This window comes from Crocuta crocuta, unplaced genomic scaffold (assembly GCF_008692635.1).
Source record: "Crocuta crocuta isolate KB4526 unplaced genomic scaffold, BGI_CrCroc_1.0 scaffold167, whole genome shotgun sequence".
NCBI classification, from domain to species: Eukaryota; Metazoa; Chordata; class Mammalia; order Carnivora; family Hyaenidae; genus Crocuta; species Crocuta crocuta.
The window spans coordinates 4,605,625-4,627,052 of NW_027532406.1; the positions used below are offsets into that span (position 1 = coordinate 4,605,625).

Below are 21,428 nucleotides of genomic sequence, written 5' to 3' on the forward strand. Positions count from 1 at the left end.
CTACCTGCCCCCAGCCACTCGCCCACAAAGAGGGTCAAGCGTTGGTTATGGAGGGAGAATCCAGCTCTACGACTTTAAAAAAATATCTATTTATTTTGAGGGAGAGAGAGTGGGAGAGAATGCGCACATGCGTGCTTACATACAAGCGAGCAAGCAGGGGAGGGGCAGAGAGAGAGGGGGAGAGAGAGAGAGAATCCCAAACCGTCTCCATGCTGTCAGCGCAGAGCCTGACGCTGGGCTTAACCCCACACAGGTGGGATCAGGACCTGAGCTGAAATCAAGAGTCGGACGCTTAACCGATGGAGCCAGTCAGGCGCACAAACCCAGCTCTTTAACCGAATGACCATGAGCCTTGGGGGGATGACCACCTCTCTAAGCCTCAGTCTCCTCATGTGTAAAATGGACTTAATAAGCACCTCCTTCATAGAGCATGGTGAGGATTAAATGAGCAAGGCATGCATAACGTTTGTGCAGCAAAGACAGAAGGGTGACCAGGAGGGAGAAGGTGGGCAAAGTCTGTCCTAAGTCAGAGGCCCGGCCACAGGAGCAGGGGACCTCCAGAATCAGGCAGGAGGCAGGCGTCTGTCTGCAGGCCCGGGGCAGCTGTCACAGGGAGTCAGGCTGACTGAAGGAGCTGGGCAGACCAGGACGAGTGGGGAACAGCAGTAAGAGCAGACAGCCCGTTAGGAGGAGGGTGGCACTCACTCCCCGGTGAGACAGGGAGGTGCCCCCACTGCAAGGGCCTGCCTGCTGCCTGCACTACCTCTAAACAGCCAATTGGGCCAAGTGGATTCCTGGCCAGGTTGTAAAGTGGGGCCAGGCACCTCTGGGACTCTCCCACCTGGAAAGTGAAAATGCCCTTTGGAAGAGTAACACATAAAACCATAGCAAATATTTACAGGTCAGAGACAGTGGGGTCTGGCCACTGAGGAACCGCTTCTCACCTTGTTGGGAAAACCACGAGTCAATGACAACAGCTGTTAGAGCCAAGCATGGTTGTAAATGCTTGAAGTTCACTTACTTAACCCTCGCCACCATCTTAGGAGTGTACACAGTTGACCATCATGCCCACATTCCTGAATAAACTGAGGCACAGAGACGTCAAGTAGCTGATGATATAGTCCACACTTGCTGAAGCTGCTGCAGAGGGTTTCTTGGAAGAGGAGGCACTAAGGACAAGTGGTTCAGTAAAAACGATGTCCACTATTTGTACAGGGACTTTTATTTTCAAAGCTCTTTCATGAAGCTCCCTGAGAAGCTGGCCGGGCAAGATACGGTCATCCCCATTTCACGAAGTGGAGATCGAGGCTCAGAGAGGTTATGGGCCCTGCCTGTGGTTACACAGCTAGGAAGTGGTAGGGCTGGGATTAGAAGCCAGGTCTTATGACTCTCCGCCCCATGTGGGGGAGGGGAAGGGGCAGGCTCCAGATGAGGAGACCTGCAGGCAGACATCTGCACCAAGGGACAACTTTCCTGGGCGTGCACACCCTTTCTGACAACAAACCTCAGTCTCCCATTCCGGGATCAGTCCCTTGAACCATGTAAGGAATAATCGGGGTGAGGAGAGCGAGGACAAGTTCAAAGCTGACTCTGCCTGCACCGTCTCCTCAGCGAGCCCGGATGTTTTTTGGCTCTTGTAAATCACACCTTCGGCTGGTTCCCGGGGAGCCCAAGCGTTCCCAGCTGGCTGCAAGCTCAGCACATCTTCACCTGATGACAGGGCTGAGCCAGGCTCCTCTGCCAGCCCGCCAGCTCCCCGCAGAGGGGGTGCCTGCCGTCTCACCATGACGCAGCTGGCCGAGACCCCTACCTCCCTCCCCACTGGTCACTGGGAAAGGCCACAGGCCCAGGAACGAGCAGCCTGGTTCGTCTCATACTCTTGTCTACCTTCTCCAGTCATTTTTTAAAAATGTTTATTTATTTATTTTGAGAGAGAGGGAGGGAGGGAAGAGGGGAGAGGGGAGAGGAAGGGAGGGGGAGAGAGAGAGAGAGAGAGAGAGAGAGAGAGAGAGAGACCCAAACAGGCTCCACACATCAGCACAGAGACTGACTCGGAGCTCAGTCTCACAAACCGAGACCATGACCTGAGCCAAAACCAAGGATCAGATGCTTAACTGACTGAGCCCCCCAGATGCCCTCCCCCAGTCATTTTTTAGCAATAGACCCAACTCTGTGTAGTATGTCCAGCAAGGATTAGCATCTTTTGCATAATGCCAGGAAGAGAGGCCTGGACAGGGAAACTGACTTGCTTAAGCTCATTCAAAGGCACGAGCAGAGCCCACCTGGGACCCAGGCTCCTGCCCCAGTCCCCGGCCTGTGTGCCCAAGCCAGGCCGTGCTGGCCACTCTCCTCACCCTGGAGCAGCGGCACCTTCACCCTATGTGGACGCCTGGCCACTGAGACCCGTTCCTGGATGACAGACTGAGGAAAGGCCCATACAACCCTGAAAGGTGGCACAGCAGGGTGTGAAATGTGGATGTTGGGTGAACTCTCAGGGTTCAAATCCTGACCTGGTGGTGGGATCTTGGGCGGCTTCCTTGACCTGAGTCTACAACATAGGGATCGTGCATAGGACAGACTTCCCATCACTGCTGCAAGGATTCAATGAGGCCGTGCAAATAACCTAACTGTAAGACACAAGTCCCAAATATTCACTGTTATCATTTTTAGTTGAACCACAACGACCTATCTCTGCCATGCAAGACACAACACAAACTTCTCATTCCACAGCTGGTCGGCCTATCTGATCACCTTATGAAATGCCTCTCCTCCAGCTTCAGCTTATTAAACCTCAGCCCCTCCTGCCCCCCTTACCATAAAGCCTCCTCTGTCCCTGTGTCCACGATGAATTCTTTCCTGCTCTGAGTGTGAGCAGCCTCTGTAGCTGCGGCCTCCCACTTGCCTGGGCTGGACTAGGCAATGACCGTTGGCCCCTCCTCCACTCCACATGGGGGCTCCTTCAAAGCAATGACCCACACACAGAATCCCAAAGTTGTGGTTAAACCCACAGGCTTGGGGTCAGGCAGCACTAAGTTCAAGCCCGATTTCCAGCCCGTCGAAGCTGCATGATTCTGTGCAAGCTGCTTGTCTTTCTCTAGCCTCTGCCCCCCATCTGTCAGAAGGGGTTACATGGCCCCCTTTCGGGGGTTGCTATAAGGATTCAGAGGGTCATGCGCATGAAGAGCTGACCTGGACACAGCGCAGGAAAAGACAGTTGCCATTTCCCCAGCTATCTTGAAGGTGCATGTCCCTCCCCCACCCCCGAGCACAGCCTGGCACAGGTGCCCAGTGCAGGCCATTAACGGCCTATCCGCACGACAGGTGGGCACATCATCGTTATCATTAGGGTGATTATGGCAGCATCCAAAACGCTAGGCCCACCCCACCCCTGTCCCTCCACAGCCGGGGCACAGGCTCCAGGTGTGGCCAGGCAGGGGTCGCTCGGGAGTGGCTGCAGACCAGAAGGGCCGATGCCCTTTGGGCATCGAAAGACAGAGAGGAGGCAAGGCCACAGAGGTCGCCAGGCCCTTCCAGAGATCCTGTGATCATCCCCCGTCCTCCTAGAAGGAATAGTAAAATCCCTGCTCTGTGGTCACCAGGAACCCGGGGCCCCAGGCTGCTTGTCGGTCCCAGGCTCTGATCGTCTGGACCGACAGTGGGTCACCTCCTTCCCTCCAAAACCTCACGCCACACCCTGGTCCAATGCCAACAGCCCCAGGGAGCCTCTGGACAACCTCACATTCCTTCCTGAAGCATTCTACCCCAGCCCGTGACAGCTGTGAGGCACCTGCAGCCCCTTCTCCAAACCTCAAGTCCCAAGCTCACAGCTTGGCAACCCGGGAGCATGGCCTTCTCCCCCAGGCCCGCAAGGGGCCAGGTGCCTGCAGGGCAGAGCCCCCTGGAGCCCCTTCTGCAGTTCACGGGCTTCAGGCTGGAACCCAACAGTAATTCTCTGAGGCCCTTGGGCAAGCTCCCCACCTTAGGCCTCAGTTTCCGCATCTGGGAAGGGGGAGTGTTTGACTAAGACAGCGGCCATCGAGCTGCCCCGCGGAGGCCCTAGTTGTTCACGGGCCTTCAGAGGTCCTTCAGGAGGGGGAGGAATACAGGCTATTAGGTCGCCCCACTGTCTACCTCTGGCTCCAACGTCACCCACAGACCATTACTGCTCCTCCGCATTTATTCTTGTCTGACACACTGTATTTTCTGTATTGTCATTAGCTACCGGGCCCCGCTGCCTCTGGGCAGGAGGTTGGCAGAAAAGCCCACACCACCCTCTGAGCACACACTCAACTGAGATTTGGGAGCCTCTCACCGGCCTCCCCACATCTCCACCCCCTGGAGGCTTTGCCTCCAGCCCTTGCCAAGAACTGCTCTGGGGGACCATGACTCCTTCCCCTCATGTCAGTCCTAAGGAACCCTTTGGTTAAGAGTAAAAAACATTCTCACTCTGTAATTTCTTAGGCCGCTCCTGAGACACAAAGACGAGTTCTTCCCTTTACAGGAAGGAGGAGCACAGTGACAAGGGACAGTCCCCTCCTGGACCCTAGGCACAGAGAATGCTCCCAGGAATGGCCAGAAGGTCTCCCAGACTCCCCTCTTACCCAGGCCTGTCCACATCTGCTCCCAAGCCCCATGTCCGGAGGTCTGGCCATCCCGGCACGTCTGCTGCCCACACGGCCCTCATTCATGCCAGCCCTCCCACATCCCCATCCCTGCTGCGTAGGGACCCCCTGGGGGGGTTGTCCAAGCACTTGCGGGCGCTCTGCTCCTCCCGTCTGCAGAGACGGCTAACGTGGGGTCAGCCCACCTGAAAACCGTTCTCCCCGGGTCCAGACGGAACAGCTGGGCACTGATGGAGTTTGCAGGAAAATTAATCAGCGCCGACTGGCCGCGGTGCCAGGCGCTGCCTGGGCCCAATCCATCCTAATGAATCCCGAGCTCCCGCCTTAATGGCTCCTGACAAGACTAATTTAGTGGCGCAGGTGATTAGCGTGGGCATTATCACCTGAACTGTGGCTCAGGCTGCTTTTGCAGGTAGTGAGGGGTCTGCTGGGGGGGTTGGGGGAGGAGAGTCAGCTCCACGTGCACTGACCTTGGAAGGTCCAGGAGCCAGGGGGAGGGGGCTCAACAAGACATCCAGCATCCGCTGGTCCTCATGCTTTCGTTCTGTCCCTCCGTACTCGTTCAGTGTCAGCTGAGACTCTCTCTGTACCGGGCACTGTGCTTGGCACGGAGCACATGCAGGCTCTGCTGGCTCAGCTACCAAACGGAGCCACTGATGCCTCTCGGAGGTGCTCTGTGAGGTCTGCGCGAGCCCAGGCATCTAAAACCCTTCCCAGAGGCCCTGGAAGGCGGCTGCCAGTCCATAAACGCTGGCTAATCTTATCACTCTACAATCTCCTATTACACATAAATACGAAAATTATAATTAATTGTAATGTCGATATTAATAAAAGTAGTAAGTAAAAGGGAGCAGCTGGGGAGTTACACACCAACCGCTATGCCAGAACTTGTTCAGAGCTTCCACAGGGGCGAATATAAAGCCGGGAGAGGGTGGGGGCCTCAGAGCCGGTGACATCGGAGCTACACCTTGAAAGATGAGTAGGAATGCACCAGGCAGGAAGGGGGAAGAGGGTCCCTGCCTAGGGACCAGCATGGGGAAGGCGCGGTGCGGAGACAGAGCCGAGGTGTTGGGGGCCTGAGCGTGTCCCCACGGCTGGATATCAGGGTGTGAGTGGAGGGTGACAGGCCGTGATGAGTTCTCGCTCCTTCCTCTAGGCACCCGGGGGGCTTGTGGCTGGCGGTTTAGAACTGGGATAGAGGGAAGGATGTTGGTGCTCAGCCCCGAGGGACACTGTCCCCCACCAGGACCCAAGGTATGAAGACCAGGATCTCAGCCAAGGCAGATGGACCAGATGCCCTCTGTCCCTCACGGAGCTCCTCGGCCAGCTTGCTGTCTCCACGCCAGGCCTCCCGCTGCTGCTTCTGGGTCCCTCTGTGGGTCCCTAGCACACACACCATATGCAGCCCTGGTAGGCAGCCAGGGTGGCACGGGGCAGGGGCCTCGTCATTCACAGGCACAGGCACACGTGGCAACTCTGCCACCTGGGGCACATGCTCTCTTGGGCCCCCTTCCTGGGCAGCCGTCCCTGTCATCACCAGCACCTCGCTCCTGACACCGTCGGGAGGGGGGCACCCGGCCTGAGATTGCAGGAGTGGGGGCGCACAGGTGCGGAGCCGAAGGGAACATCCCCTCCTTCCCCAAGACTCTCCGAGCCCCAGGCACAAGCCAGGCCTGGGGCTGGGCTCTGGGGACACAAAGATGGTCCAGGCCACCTAGACACATTCACAGTGCAACAGGGGAGGCAGATGAGCAACTGAGCCACAAGAGCGCTGTGTCGGGGACCGACAGACAGGAAGGAAAGCAAAGGAAGCAGCCTGGAGAAACCCAGGAAGGTCACGTGGAGGAGGCGGCATCGGAACGGCCTTGGCTGACCAGCGGAGGCTCTCCACCTTCCAGGTGGCAGGCATGGCGACTGCAAGGCTCAGGCAGGAACCCACCTCTCATGCTCACGGAACCACAGGGAGGCCAGTGTGGCTGGAGGGGAGCAGGTGTCGGGGAGGGGAAGAGAGGAGGTCAGACACATGGCCAGACGGCTGACAGCCTTTGCACCACTCTCATTCCAAGTGGGTTGGGGGACCTGAGCACACCTCATGACAGGCTCCGTGTCAGGACCCCTGACTCCTCGGCTGGCTGTGGGGGTGAGAGAAGGCTTCAGCGGGGCGGGGCGGGCAGGGAGGCCACTGCGACCCTCAAGAGGCTGCTAGATAATCCAGGCCTGTGCCATGGTGGCGGGAGCAGAAGGGGTGAGAAGTGAGAAGATTCTGGAAACATTTTGAAGATGGCACCAACAGGATTTGCTGATGAATCGGAAGTGCGGTGAGAGGGAGAAAGACAAGAGGCAGGGACGACGCCAAGTTTCTGGCCTGAGCAACTGTGTGTTGGGGGCGGGGTGCAGTTGCAGCAGAGCCGAGCGAGGCTGCAGGGCAAGCAGGGTCTGGGGCAAGGGCAGGAGTCCAGCCCGGATGCACAGAGGCTGAGAGCCCTGCAGACACCCACGTAGAAATGCTGAGCATGGAGGTGCACACACAAGTCTGGAGCATCCTCTGCAAGGAGGCCCAGGGAGGGCGTAGAAGCCTCCGGCGTGTCAGCATATGGGCAGGACCTGAAGCAGCAAGACCAGAGTTGACGGGCACGGGGTTAGACCACGGGGAAGGCACACAGGAGCCAGGCCTGGGACCCTGCAATACTCAGGGGCGCGGGAGGTGTGAAGGAGCCAGCAAAGGAGGCTGAGAAGGAACAGCCAGAGAACTGATGCCCAGGAAAAGAAAAAGACCAAAAGCTGGAAGGCCACAGGTCTGAGAATTACAGCCCTTGCCACGGGCCATACTGGTGAGTGTCTGGAGTGGATTAGGGACGTCACCTGCAGGCAGCACCCAGGAAGCGTCCACCCCTTGTCATATAGATGCCATGCAGACATTCACTGCTGACAGCCAAGGCCATGGTGTGGGCGATGTCACTGGCCCAACCAGGCGCTGAGTCCTTGATCTGCCCCTGCTCTGCCCCTTCCCGACCAGCTCAGCTGCCGATGATGGATATTCATGTCTGACACACAGGGACAAGGGGGCCCTGAATGTTAACAGGCTCGTGGCGGGAGGGGGAGGCACGACTCCCTAATGACTTCACTTGGCTCCTGTCTTCTCTGGCTGGGAGATGGTCCCCCAAAAGAACATCGGGCAGAGGGAATTGGAACCAGAGATGGGTGAGGAGATAGAGCGACACAACGCATAGCCTCCGCGAGGGATCTGGGACAGTTGTGCTGGGCTCCCCCCTCTGCTCCCCAGCCCACGGCCGCTGGCCCGCCAGCCGAAACTGAGGCGACAGCATAAAGAATGGAAAGGCTCAGAAGGTTTGGGGTGAATCCAAGACCCAGTCTCTAGCTCAGGAGAGAAAATTTGCAGAAACTACATACTAACAGAGCCCACAGCCAACTCTGCCTCCAGAATCTTAAGAGGAATTTGGAAACACATTAGTTAAAACACTCTACACTACCTTGAGCACTCAGTAAACATACTTATTATAATCATATATATTATGCATATATAGTGTATCATATATTGTTATTATTACTCTGTAAGGCTCCAGTCGTCAGAATTAGGCTCAGTGGGTGGGAGCTCCAGGGACAGATTTCACATTCCTATTAGGAAGAAGTTTTCATTTCCAGAACTGTCCCCATAGCACAAAAATGAACTGTCTTAAAGGGTCATGAGCTCCCCACCGTTGGGCATTAAGCAGAAGCCAGATAAGCAGCGCCAGAGCTGGAAGTTGGCCTGCCCACAGCTCTGACCTCATGCCACTTTCAGACTGGCTTGGGCTCTGCCTCTAGCTATTGGTAGTGACCGCCCTACACCCAGCTCCTCTGTGCACCTGTCTCCCCCACCCCCCGTCAGCCCATGGCTGCCAGGACAGCTCAATCAGTCATCTCCAGGCCACACACAGGCTCTCCTTTCAGTAACAGATCGTTCCAGGTATGGAATCCAGAGAGGGGTCTACCCCATCCCCATTTTGCAGGCTGGAACACTGAGGTTCAGAAAGGAAAGGGCCAGTGAGAGCTGAGCCTCCAAGGCAAGTCTCTAGGCCACCCCACTCCACATGGCAAGCAAAGGGCCAGTCCCTTGGACAAACTGTTTCGGCCCCCACCCTCACCCTGGCACCCTGCCACATCCATGTGAGTCCACATCAACCTCTGAATGGCCCAGGGCCACACAGGTGACAGCACACGGTGGAGGTCCCCAGGCCTGTTACCTGAGGGCCAGGATGTACACTGGGCCGGCAGGGCCGTCCAAGATGGGCCCGATGCCCTCTCGTTGGTGAGATAGGAGGTAAGTCCCAGAGAGGGGCAGCGCTGTGCCCAATGCCACACAGTGAAGAACAAAAACTAAGTTTGTGACTCTCAGGCCAGAGCTTGCTGCCCCCTCCTGATGCAACATGAAGGGAGGAAGCCAGGAAGGTGTGGGCCAACTCAGCACCAACCCCTGCCTGGAGGGACGGACGGAGCTGTCTTCCAGCTCACTGAGCCCTCTCTCATTCCTCTGGTCCCCTAGAGCCAGGGATCAATCCCCATAGCACCAGATGGACGTCCCTGCTGTGGCTGCCAAGCGCAGCTTTAATGGGGCCGTGTCCTAGGAGTTGCTCCCAGAAGCCAATCGATGCTAGCATTTGCAGAGGACAATCAAGAGGCAGAGCCAAAGGTAACTAGAGCAGGGCCCGCTGGAGGGCTCACTGGGAGGGGGCGGGCACCACTGGTACTGGCCAAGCATACCCACCCCACCCCACCACGCCCCCTGCACCGCCGGCCTCTCAGAACCCCATACTCGGGGCTGAGCAGGGTCACAGGTGGGGTGCCACAGCCAGCACCACTCACCTGAGAGTGGCCTTGACCTTTCCCGGCCAGCAGCCCCGTCAGTTAGCGGTTGGCCACGCCTCTGCTCCGAAGGTTCCCCCCTGCCCCAGACACAGTCCCTCCACCACAAGCAATCTCTGGAAGGCTGAGGTTAGACACTTCCAGGGGCGCCTGGGGGGCTCAGTAGGTTGAGCATCTGGCTTTGGCTCAGGTCATGATCTCCCAGTTTGTGAGTTCGGGCCCTGTGTCGGTTCTGTGCTACTGTGCTAACAGCTCAGAGCCTGGAGCCGGCTTCGGATTCTGTGTCTCCCTCTCACTCTTTGCCCCTCCCCCACTTACACTCTGTCTCTCTCTCTCAAAAATAAATAAACATTAAAAAATGTTAAAAAAACAAAAACCAGACCCTTCTAAAAATCAGCTGCAGGAAACAGTATGTGAAGGAATAGAAAGGGAGTCTTTGGGGACTCTGCTCAAGGGCCACCGCCTCCCAGAAACCTCTCCTGCTCCCTCCTGCCTCTGCTCTGTCACTGGAAGGACACACCTTCCTCCTTCAAGGCCCCACTGGGACTTAACCAGACACCCAGCCTCGCCCCCACACCCCAACACTGATTTCTTTATCCTTTTGTCGCATTTCTCTCTGGGGGCATGGCAGCTAGGCCCAGCACAGAGGGTGCAACCCCCTCTACATCTGGTGCACTGACGAATGAACCGAAGGAACCTCTACTGACGACGAAGGCTGCTAGCTGTCATTCACTTATCGAGCCACATAGACTAGGCGCCTACTCTCCTACCTCCACACCGGCCCCATGCGAGGCCTGGGTGTGGGGAGAAGCCCCAGATGAATCCAGAAGCCCACACGCATGCCCTGAAGCTCAGCAGCATCCCCAAGAGACCTCCAGGTACCCTCTCCACACCCCCACACCCCCACCATGAGAAGAGCTAAGCCCGCGGAAGAAGCAGACAGAGAGGCTGGCAGCCTCCTTCCTGGATGACCCTGTAAACACCTATACCCACAAATCCAGCCTTGCAGCACTGATCCAAAGAGGCTGCAAGTCACCAAAGGAGCTGCGACTTTCCACAGAGCCCCACCCCCATCCCACGGCTCCTAGAAATGAAGAGCGACTGGCCTGGCTGTGGGGACAATCCCCACAATAGTCAGAAACACACCTGCTATCTCCGCCCTCCTGCAGAATGGCTTCCGCCAGGAAGAGTGGACCGTATGGTCATTCCAGGCGCTGCCGCTAAGGCCCCGCAAACAGCAGGGGAGAGGCTGCGGTCTGCTGAGATCTCCTATGGAGAATTTCGCATCTTCTCTATCACACATCGACGTTTGGTTTTATATAAAAGAGTGTTTAAAATGACCTATGCGTTAAATACCTCCACAGCCCTCCCCTCTCTCCGTGCCATCTTGCTTAATTTCCAAGGACAAGTGACACTCCAGAAAGAGGTGCCACACCACCCCTGGCCGTGCGCCCCTTCTGGTGCACAGCTCCACCCGTGGACCCACAGAGGAGGCAGACCTGAGTTTAAGAAGCCCCAGATGACAGGCACTTTCCCTAAGATGACACGGACAAGAATGAGGACAGGGGAGGGAGTGTGGGTGGCGGCAGGAGGGGCCTCTCACAGGAATGAGGGTCCCCCCCTTCAGCACAGCTGCATTTCCCAAGAAGCTTCTGGTCCCTGGAGCCAAGCGAAGGCCACAGGGCTGTGCGTGCACATCTCCAGCCCTAGGCATGGGAGCCAGGCCCTCAGGACGGGGATCATGAGGACAGAGCTGGGTAATGAGGTGACTCAAGCTGGGGTGTGAGCGATGCTTGTGATCGCCTCCTAAATCAGTCATTTTTTCCCTGATGACAAAACAGGCAGACTCACTGCGGAAAACTTGGTGATCACAGGAAAGTACTAAAGGCTACAATCAAACTCTAGGACAGTTGCCACCTTCAAATTTTCCCAAAGAGAACAAGGCATCTTGTAGGACAGAAGTAGAAGTCAAGCAACTTGGGCTCAATGTGACAACTCTTTGGGCACTTAGAACCCCCCCCCCCGTGTGGGAAGGGACTGAGCGCCCCATCCCCAAGGACAACCAAGGAGAGGCCATACACACACCGATGAGGACACCACGAAAGAGGTGCCAGTAATGGGTGGAAGACAGCTGCAACCTCTAAGATCCCCTTCACTTGGGGGAATAGAGCCCACCCCATGCCACCCACATGCCCGCCAGCCCTGTGCCAACTCACCCACAGGCGTGTCCTCGCTGATCAGCAGGTACGTGTCGAAGAAGTGGTTGATAAAGAAGGGCAGTCGGTTCACCTGGCCTGGAAGAGTCAGAGGACAGGAGTGTCACTCAAGTAGGAGGCACAGAGTCGGGGCTGCAGAGGGCACTGAGCCTGCGTCCAGGGCCGCGGCCACCTTCCCAGGACCTCAGCAGCCACAGTCCTGCCTCCAGGTAAAAGGGGACTAATGCCAGTAGGGAGGCCGTACGGTGAGCGAGGCCACCAGCCCCCCACGGCTAGTGCGTCCTGATCCACGCTGAGGCAGTGTTGAAGCAGGAAATACACGCAGGATATCAAAGGCTTTATTTGAAAACACGGGTGTAAGATATCTCATTAACCTTTTATATCGAACATGGGTTGAAGTGAAAACACTGTGGATATACTGAGTTAACCTTATTATTAAAATGTGTTTCTTTTCTAACGCGGCTTCTAGAAAATTCCAACTCACCCATATGGCTCACGTTGTACTCCCCGTAGGCAGCCTGGCTGTAGGTGGCACGCGGAGGCACTAAGGACCAGGGCTGTGCTCCTTGATCGCTAGCAGCCTGGTGCCCAGAGCAGGGGAGGCACTCAGGAGCCCCAGGAGGTATTCACTGTGGGAAGGAACGGCCAGCCGAGCCCACGGGATAAATGACAATGATGCCCTCTCTGGAACCCCTCTCCATGCCGGCCACTGTGTCCCTGCCATCAGTCTTCACGCTACAGGGGGCGACTATCACATCCCCGGCTGACTGCTGAGGAAAATGAGGCTTGTGGGGAGTAAGCAGTAACCTGCCCAGGGTCGCACAGCTAGTCGGCCGCACAGGCCTTACGGGACCCCAGGGTGGTTGACCTTGTATCACTCTGTGACAGCCTTGGGATCAGGGCCAGGTCTGGAAGGAGCTGGGGAGGTCCTGGCATGGGCTGAGGAATTCAGTGATTCCAAAGAGTCCTCCATACCATAAGGCCCCGCCCCCCGCCCCACACGAGGCCTCCCCAAGGCCAGCTTTGCCTGTTCCCTGATCCTCCTCCTAGCGGCCTTCAGTAGCATAGTGTAACAGAACATATAGGTGGGGGCGCCTGGGGGGCTGAGTCACTTAAGCCTCTGACTTCAGCTCAGGTCTTGATCTCACAGTTCATGAGTTTGAGCCCCAGTCGGGGTCTGTGCTGACAGCTCAGAGTCTGGAGCCTGCTTTGGATTCTGTGTCTCCCTCTCTCTGCCCCTCCCCTGCTCATGCTCTGTCTCTCTCCCTCTCTCTCTTCAAAAATAAATAAATGTTAAAAAAATTTATATATATATATATTTGGTCTTTGCCCCAGTTCCTGGCACAGGGCTCCAAAACTCCTTAGAATTTCCAGAGGGAGAGGAGTGTCCTTTATAAGGAGCCCCCTGAATTTATGCTAGTGAGGGGACCTGGTGGGGGGGGGGGCCCTAGGCAGCTCCAGGGTGGAGCTGGTCGGTGGAAAGACCATCTTGTGAGTGGGGGAACCTTTTAGCCCCACACGGGCCTCCAGGGAGGGGAGGGGGCTGGAGACTGAAGAGCTCTGACGGGCATCCAGGAGGTGAACATATCCAGTGCTGGGAGGGGCGCCTAGCGAGGACGCGGAAGCCCGACACCGCCCTCACCCAAGGGAGTCATTCCAGCTGAAGAAACCTGAGAAGGGGGCATAGGAAGCCCCGATTTCCGGCCGGTAGGGGAGACGTACGGGTGGCCCAGGACTCGTGCGTGGCCTGTCTTGTGCACCCGAGCCCTTAAATCTGTATGATCTGACACTAACTCCAGACACTGTCAGCCTGAATTTCATCAAAGTGTTGGACACCCAGTTGGTGCCCAGAGAACCGAAGAACTGGTCGTTGGTATGGGAAAGACCTCGGAAGTAGGCAAGCGAGGGCCCTTGCCTTTCTGCCCTTGCCAACCAGGGCTGGGCAGCTGGTCTGTCTCCCACAGGGCTGACGTCATACGGCCACCAGCAGCCCTGCGGAGTCGTCCGGGGACAGCCTCCTTTCCCCATCTCGGCAGAGCTGGGGCTCTCTCATCTCAGGGCCGGTGCCAGGCCTCAGAACGGAGGCCAGCTGCCAGGAAGTGAGAAGGCTGGAGTCGAGGAAGAGCACACCCCCTCCCGCCTGAGATGCTCCCAGTGGTGAGTGGCTTGACATCTTCGCCTCCTCCCCCCAAGTCTGCCCAGACACAGCGCTTCCAAACCCACAAACATTCTGGCCTCTGTCTCCCTTTCCGGCGAGGGCCACTGCCCCTTCTGCCTTCACCCCCCAAACTCCTACTTGAGTTTCTTCTTAGACATCCTTCAAGTTTCATCTCAGACACCCCTTCTTCCAGGAAGCCCTCTTTGATCACCATTACTACAAACATGCACCCCCACACACTCCTCCATCCTCTCACATCAGGAATTCGGAGCCCCTCACACACATAACGGCCTCAGAAAGAGGCCAAGGGCCAAGGGCCTTGCCTTGGTTTGGAACTTCCCTGTGCCTCCTTCCAGCCACATGATCTTCCCATGCCTCAGTTTACTCAGGTGTAAAACAGCAATAATAAGACTTACTTGAGGGCAGTCCTGAGGATTAGGAGAGATTACACACATAAAGTGCTTAGCGCCATGCCCCAGCACACAGCAAGCACTGGATAAATGGTAACTACTATTAATATGGGTATTAATAACGCAGCCAGAGAGGGAGGCTTTTGATCACTAAGAAGAGCCTTGGGCTCCAGCATGGGAAGCGGGCTGGACCCGGGCGGAAGGCTCAGGGGTGCCCAGAGAATGCAGCAGTGGCTCGGGCGGCCGGGGGAGGGAAGCCAGGAGGAAAGACGTCGCCTGCAGCAGTGCTGTTCATTTTTAACTTGTTCTTTGACAGGACCTGCCGATAATCACCCGCTGAGTGCTCTGCACGGCAGCTGGCACGGCCCCGGGGGCATGTGTCCCCTGCCACAGACCCAGCGGGACCTGAGTTCTTGGAACAGTCCTGAGGCCCCCAGAGTGCTGACGGTGCAGCACCTGGGGACCGGGAGGGGGCTGACAGGGCACACATGGGGAAAGGGCACAGCAACAGTGGACTCNGGGCTCGAACCCACGAACCGCGAGATCATGACCTAAGCGAAAGTCGGACGCTTAACCGACTAAGCCACCCAGGCGCCCCTCTTAAGAACCACTTTCAAGGCACAGAGGCTCTGTCCCCCCGAGGCAAAACAGCTGCCTCGGGAGCTTTTAGACCTCCAGGCCGGCTGGACCGTGAGTGAGTGGATACACGAGGGGAGGGGACATGGGGGACCTCAGTGATGGAGAGTCCCAGCTTCCTGTGCCCATGACCAGCCCCTCTGTCTGTGCCTCACACACCCCATCCCCATGAGTCCGCATCCACCATTGGCTCCACCCTGGTGGCTTCTTCCCACCTCCACCAGCCACTCATACTGATTGTTCCCCACACAGTAGATCGAGGGGTCCACTAGCTTTAAATATTTCAAACAGTGCCCAGCACCCAGCTTCTAAGCACCAGAGGCCTGAGGGAGAAGGGAGTGGGGAGGTCACAGAGATCACACCGTTTGAGCGGCCGCTCCACGGCACCTGCTCTGGGAACGACCGGCATCTGGCACAACTGTGTGGGGACGCCAGGAAGCGGTGACTTTATCCAGAGTCGTGGGGCAGGGGATTCCTCTGGATTGAACACTGGCCGGTGGCAGAGCCTTGAGGCAGCCGGGCCTGAATGCAGCCCAGGCCTGCCTGCCCCACTCTCGGATCGCTGATGGGGGACTGCAAGCAGAGGGGCTCACATTGAGGTCCATGCAGTGGGGCGCCCCGTGAGAAGGGAGGAGCCCTGGGCAGACGGTGCCAACTCAGGGGCCTGGCATACTCTGCCCTCACCGCCATGTGGCCCTGGCAAATCCCTCTTTCTCGCCAGCCCTGGTTTCCAAGCCTCAGGAAAAAAGCCCCACACTGTCCTACTCTGCCACCTCCATGCCAGAGACGTCCTGTGCACCGGGTCACCGCCACGGTGGCTGCAGTGCAGCCCACGGGAGCCCCAGCAGTCGGAAGCCCAATGTGCTGGGGGCACCTGGGTGGCTCAGTCAGTTGAGCATCCGACTTCGGCTCGGGTCATGATCTCGTAGTCTGTGGGTTCGAGCCCCGTGTCGGGCTCTGTGCTGACAGCTCAGAGCCTGGAGCCTGTTTCAGATTCTATATCTCCCTCTTTCTCTGACCCTCCCCTGCTCACGCTATCTGTCTGTCTCTCTCTCTCTCTCTCTCTCAGAAATAAATAAAACATTAAAAAAAAAAAAAAAAGAAGCCCAATGTGCTGCCGTCAGGTGCCCCAGCTCGTGTAGCCTCGCCATCAGGACCCCTCACGCCCAGGGCCTGGGGACCAGCTGCACAGCCCGGCGGCATGCTCCGGGGCCAGGCCAGACAGGGGCGGGGTGAGGCCGGCCTGCTAGGGCATCTACCTCCTGCCCTCCCAGCAGGCCCACAGATGAAGCACACGTTGGGGCCAGAGGGGAGAAAGAAGGGTGGCAAGCTTGGGCATTGAGAAGGTGACAGGAGGGTCTGATGTCCGTGAGCCCGACCCCACTCTGACTGCCCAGGATCGGAGGACAGATCCATGGGGCTGTGGGTCAGAGGCAAACACCGCGGGTAGAAGTAACGTGGGACGGCCTGGGGGACAAGAGCAGGGTGGGGGCTCAGGGGCAGGTGTCGGAAGGCCAGGGTGGAAGATGGTGTCCTTCGGTCCCTAAGGCCAGCCGTGGCCTCGCCACGCCAAAGTGACAACACTGGCCACCTCAGACAGGGGCCAGGAAGGGGGTCTCTACCCGGCAGCGAGAGAGAGAGGGGCCCTCATCTACGTGCAGGGCAGACTGGTCCCAGCCGGGCTGGTTTTGCCACAGAGTTGCCGTGTGGTCCCAGGCAACCGGCTTAGCTTTTCTGTTTTCGATGCCCCATTTTCCTTCGCCCAGAGAAAGCTGCAGCTCCTAATAAAAGAGCTGACACATTATTTTGGCACCTAATATGTGCCACGGGCCATTCTAAGGGCTGGACATGCGCATTAACTCATCTGATCATTCTGACCACTGAAGGAGGGGAGTCCATTTGTCCTTTAACTTTAGAGATAAGAAAGGTGAAGGACAGAGAGAGTAAGACACCTGCCCAAAGGAAGCTGTTGGAGAAGTGGGGTGGGAACCCAGGAGCCCCGCTCTGTGCTGCTCCCTTGTGCCCATTTGAGATGCACGAACAATCTTCCATCCAGAGAGCTCAAGAGGAAGCTGCCACCTCTACTGAGGATACAGCTGGGCTCTTAGCACCTGTTTTATTTTTAAGAACAGTGCGAGCAGGGGAGGGGCAGATAGCGAAAGGAGAGAGAGAGAATCCCAAGCAGGCTCCGCACTGTCAGCACAGAGCCCGACACGGGGATCAAACTCACAAACCACGAGATTAAGACCTGAACCAAAATCAAGAGTCAGGAGCTTAGCCGAATGAACCACCCAGGTACCCAATATATTTCTTCTTAACAGTGGGGGAAGGGCATGAGTGTCCAAGGTCACAGAGCCCCGGGACAGGCTGAGAAAGTGTCCTGACTCCCACCATCCATCAAAGCCAGAGGGCCAGAGCTGGTCTCGTGCCCCCACTGAGGTCTCCTCCAGCGGCTGTGGGAGTGGTGTCCTGACCCTGACTGAGGCTCAGCCACACCCTGCTTGGCATGACCTCGGGACGGTTCCATCTCCAGGTGTCAGTTTCTCCTGCAAAGTAACTCAAGAGTTGACAGAGGGTCTGAGAGCCCCTCCGGCTCTCCCCTGAGACTGTGAGACTGTGCTGTAATCCCGGGCTCCCTGGATGGAAGCGAGCTGCCCATCACAAAGGCATTCTGGCAGAGATCCTTCCACACAGTGGCCAGGAGAGGGGAGCTTCAGGAGACTCTCGGGCAGCCAGCACGAGGCTGGCTTCCTCCAGACACTCCCTGGCTCCCTGGAATGAGAGAAGGAGCTGGCCTCACTCAGGAATGTGTTGCCCATGTCACCAGGCAGGCGGGGCCCACAGCTCTCCCCCGGGGCCACCCTGGCCCCAGGGGACACCAGGCCAGCCGTGCCTGCGGTCCTGGCCTTCCTTCAGAGCAGTCCACAGAGCTGCTCTGTTCCTTGCCACCAGCTGTCCAGGAGCCAAGGGACAGGCAAATGCCCAGGTCTTTCCTGGCCGCTTCCGCGGGCACCAGAGCTGATGCTGGGGAAGGAGGGCTGGTCCTCCCTGCCAGGGGAAAGGGCTCCTCACCACCACACTTCGTTCAAGCTGTTCCCTCCTCCCAGAATTCCCTTCCTCCTGCTCCCCTACGCTGAAACCACTTCTCAGTCTTCAAAGCCCGGGTTATATGTTTCCTTCTGGCTGGGTCCCTCCTGTCCCCACAGGCCCAATTAATCTTTTCTCCCAATGGGCTTCTCCGGAGCCACATCCAACCTTTATCACCACCATACTCACCTGCATTCTATGTATAAATCTAGCTGCAGCTTCCTCCCCGGCCAGGCTCTGGGCTCCCTGAGCACGGGTCACTGCCCCACACCCCAGAGGCTGGCGCCGTGGACACACACAGCGTTACGCAGTAGGTGCTCAAAAGACAGCTGCGAAGGCTGGTCCCTGCATCCCAGAAGGGCAGTTCATGGTCACAGATGCCTCCTTCCCCTAGAGTTCACCTGTTCTCAAGGCTCCTCCCCTTCCCTCACGGGAAGGCTGGTATTTGCAGTCCTATGAGTGCTGCAGAAGCGACCGAGGCCCAGAGAGGGAAGGGTGTGTGCAGTCACACACACAGCAAGGCAAGGCCTGCAGGCCCAGAGCAGCCCTGTCCCGACCCCCGTCCCAGAGCACAAACCCCACACTGGTGGGGGCAGGAAGGGTAGCGGGTTGGACTTACCCAGGCATCCAGAGATCAGCACACACAGCCAGGCCACGAGGCAGCTGGTGGCAACGTGGCTCCTCATGGCTCCTAGGGACACAAGGAAGGAGAGGGTGAGATGCCTACCTCTGAGCCCCTCCTACACTTCCCCACCCCTGCAGCTCTGAGCCCCTCCTACACTTCCCTACCCCTACCACTCCCCTGGCCTGGGAAGAAGAGAAGGAATCCACTCACATCGTGGGGAAGGTGGGTGTGGGAAAGGAGAGAGGGTCTGCATTGCTGGGTGTCATATCGTCCAGGGCTGGGGGCAGAGGCAATGGCGCCATCTGCCCTCATGGGGCTGGGTGAACAGCCCCACAAGTGAGTGAGTGAGACTAAGCAGTAGGCATAGGAATGCATCGCTGAGGCCTTCTGGCCTCCTTGCAGGGTGGGGGCTGTTGTCTCCATCCTCTAGAATGGCAGCCCCGGGCGCCATGGGGCTTGGTTAGCCTGGGGACAGGGACAGGAGATGCGAGCTAAGTGGGCAGTCAGGGGTCTAAGACAAGGCTTGGCAGGCCCAGCACCCCGATCCCCCAGCCTAAGTGCCCAGCGGTCATGTCTTTTCCCACCTTTTCTCTCTACCATATTATCTCATGTCCAAAGAGGCACAGAGAGGGGAGGTAACTGTATAGGGCTCCACAGCAAGTCTGGGGACACTGATGCCACGTTTCTAGGGGCTCAGAGCAAAGCTCTGGCAAGATCTGGGGCTCAGCGAGGTGGGATCCCATCTCCAAGGGTGTCGGGGATGGTGAGTGCACCTCCCACCACAGCGGTGGCCCCACGACAGAGCGCCACGGTCCTCCGGCTCCTCCTCACGCCTGCAGCAGCCCAGGGTCAGGCCTCCCGGAGGCCAGCAGCGGCACCAGGAGGGGCCCACGCTCCTCAGCCAGGGACCCCACGTCCCTCGAAAACGCTAGCCCTGTTAGTACAGGGACACAGCCCACTGGCCCCTCTCCCCGCAGGGCTTGGCCCAGAGCCTGCACATTATCCTGCACATGAACAGCTTGCTCAGAGCTTCCGGCTAGTGAGCGCCAGGCTCAGCATCGGACCTCAGTTGACCTGCCACCTCCCTCGTGGATGAGAGACCAGGAAAAGACATGGGGAGGCGAAGGGAACCGAAGGGAAGGGATCTCTGCAGAGACTTGCGCATTTCTGCAAGATCCGGGGGCGAGAGATTCCAAAAGAGCCACAGGCTCAGATCCCTTAACTCCAGACCCGGCGTGGCCTTTGTCAGTCTGGGCCCCCAGTGGCCCGTGACATGACCCGGCTGGGATTCCTGACACAACATGCGATGGCCCGTCACGCCCTTTTGTTTCCCTGCTAACATTGTACCTAAATTGTCCTGATTATTAGGCATGAAACAGTAACTTGAAGACTAAAAGATCCTAAGATGTATTTAAATAATAAAAGATGAACACCCCCTCCCATACATCCTATATTTCCACCCCCTGGAGCTTCGGAATGTTCATAGCCCATCACGGGGGTGCAAACTGATAGGCTCCAGAGGCCAGGCCAGGAGTAGAAATGAGGGAGACACCAGCTGGGTGGGGGTGATGGCTGCTCAGAGGCCACAGGCTCTGTCCAAGAGTGGCAGCCGCCCATCTGTTCCAGCCAAGAGGGATGCGGGCCCAGCGTGGCCAGGGCTTCTGATTTTTCTCAATCAAAAACCGGCCATTGGGCTTTTTCTATGAATTCTGTTTTTTAAATGTTGGCAAATAATTCAGCTTTTTATGAGCCAAACAGATCGTGTCTGATGGCCAGAGTGGGTGGGTTGGGCCGGGCGCACATCCCACCAGGGCCCTTCTCCGCACCCAAGCAAATCCGTTCGCATTACACGCACGTCTGGAGCGGTGCGGCTGTGTTTATCTTTAGAATGATGGAGTCTGCCTCGACACAAAAGAAAGTTGCTCTTCTCACATCATGATATTTCACGGATGACCCTCCAGGTCAACGCTGCTACATCTACGCCCTTCTTTTTAGGAGCTAACTCACAGTTCAGAGTGTGGATGTTTGCAAGAGGGACAAGCATCCCTTACTGTTGGGCATTTGGCTGCACCCAGGGTCCCACCACCATGGGGAATGCCACGATGGGCCTCCCTCTGAATATAATCATGTTGGGACCTTGGCTGCTCTTGAATTTGGCTCTCCAGCGGCGGCATTACTGGGTGGATTAGACACAACACCGAGCATGTATGTGAACCTTTATTAGACACCGCCATATTACCTTCTGGAAAGGTTGTGGCAATTCCGACTCCCTCCAGCAGCATATGAGAGGGCCTCTGTGCCCACCTGGAAGTGATCCCTCTTTTAAATGGCCACCAATCGGATGCATGACAAATGGTGTGGCATTGCTGCTTTCATTTGCATTTCCCTAACTACTAGTGAGGTTGAGCAGGCTGCCTTCTTTTCTAAATGTTCAAACCACTTTCCATCTGTTATCCTGCATCAGTGTATCATATCCTACAAAGAAGCTGGCCAGCATTGCTAGCATTATCCCTGATTTACAAGTGGAGAAACCGAGGCACAGAGCAATTAAGTGACAATCTGACATTGCCTAGTGAGTGAGTATCTTTTAAAAAAAAGTCTCCAGCCCTCTGCCTTTCCAAACCAGATGTTATAAGAATTAAACAACATCTGCCAAGAACATCACTCACAAATAGCTGGGGAGGGTAGCCATTCTGCTAGGTGCTGCACGAAGTTGGCCGTGGAAGGAAGGAAGGAAGGAAGGAAAGAAGGAAGGAAGGAAGGAAGGAAGGAAGAAAATGAACACTCCTAGGGTCACTCCCACAGACCGGA

The 21,428-nt window shown here is 57.1% G+C and overlaps 1 protein-coding gene across 1 annotated transcript in view; it reads right to left on the reverse strand.

The window, feature by feature from the left end:
• Window positions 1–18,678, reverse strand: part of CDH23 (cadherin related 23) — a 370,961-nt gene extending 352,283 nt beyond the window's left edge. Inside the window, exons 1-2 of the mRNA XM_077778722.1 lie at window positions 18,612–18,678; window positions 11,702–11,779 (exon numbers count right to left, since the gene is read on the reverse strand). Of these exons, the coding sequence (XP_077634848.1) occupies window positions 11,702–11,779; window positions 18,612–18,678 (145 nt within the window). The remainder of the gene's footprint in view (window positions 1–11,701; window positions 11,780–18,611) is intronic.
• Window positions 18,679–21,428: the final 2,750 nt, after the last annotated feature.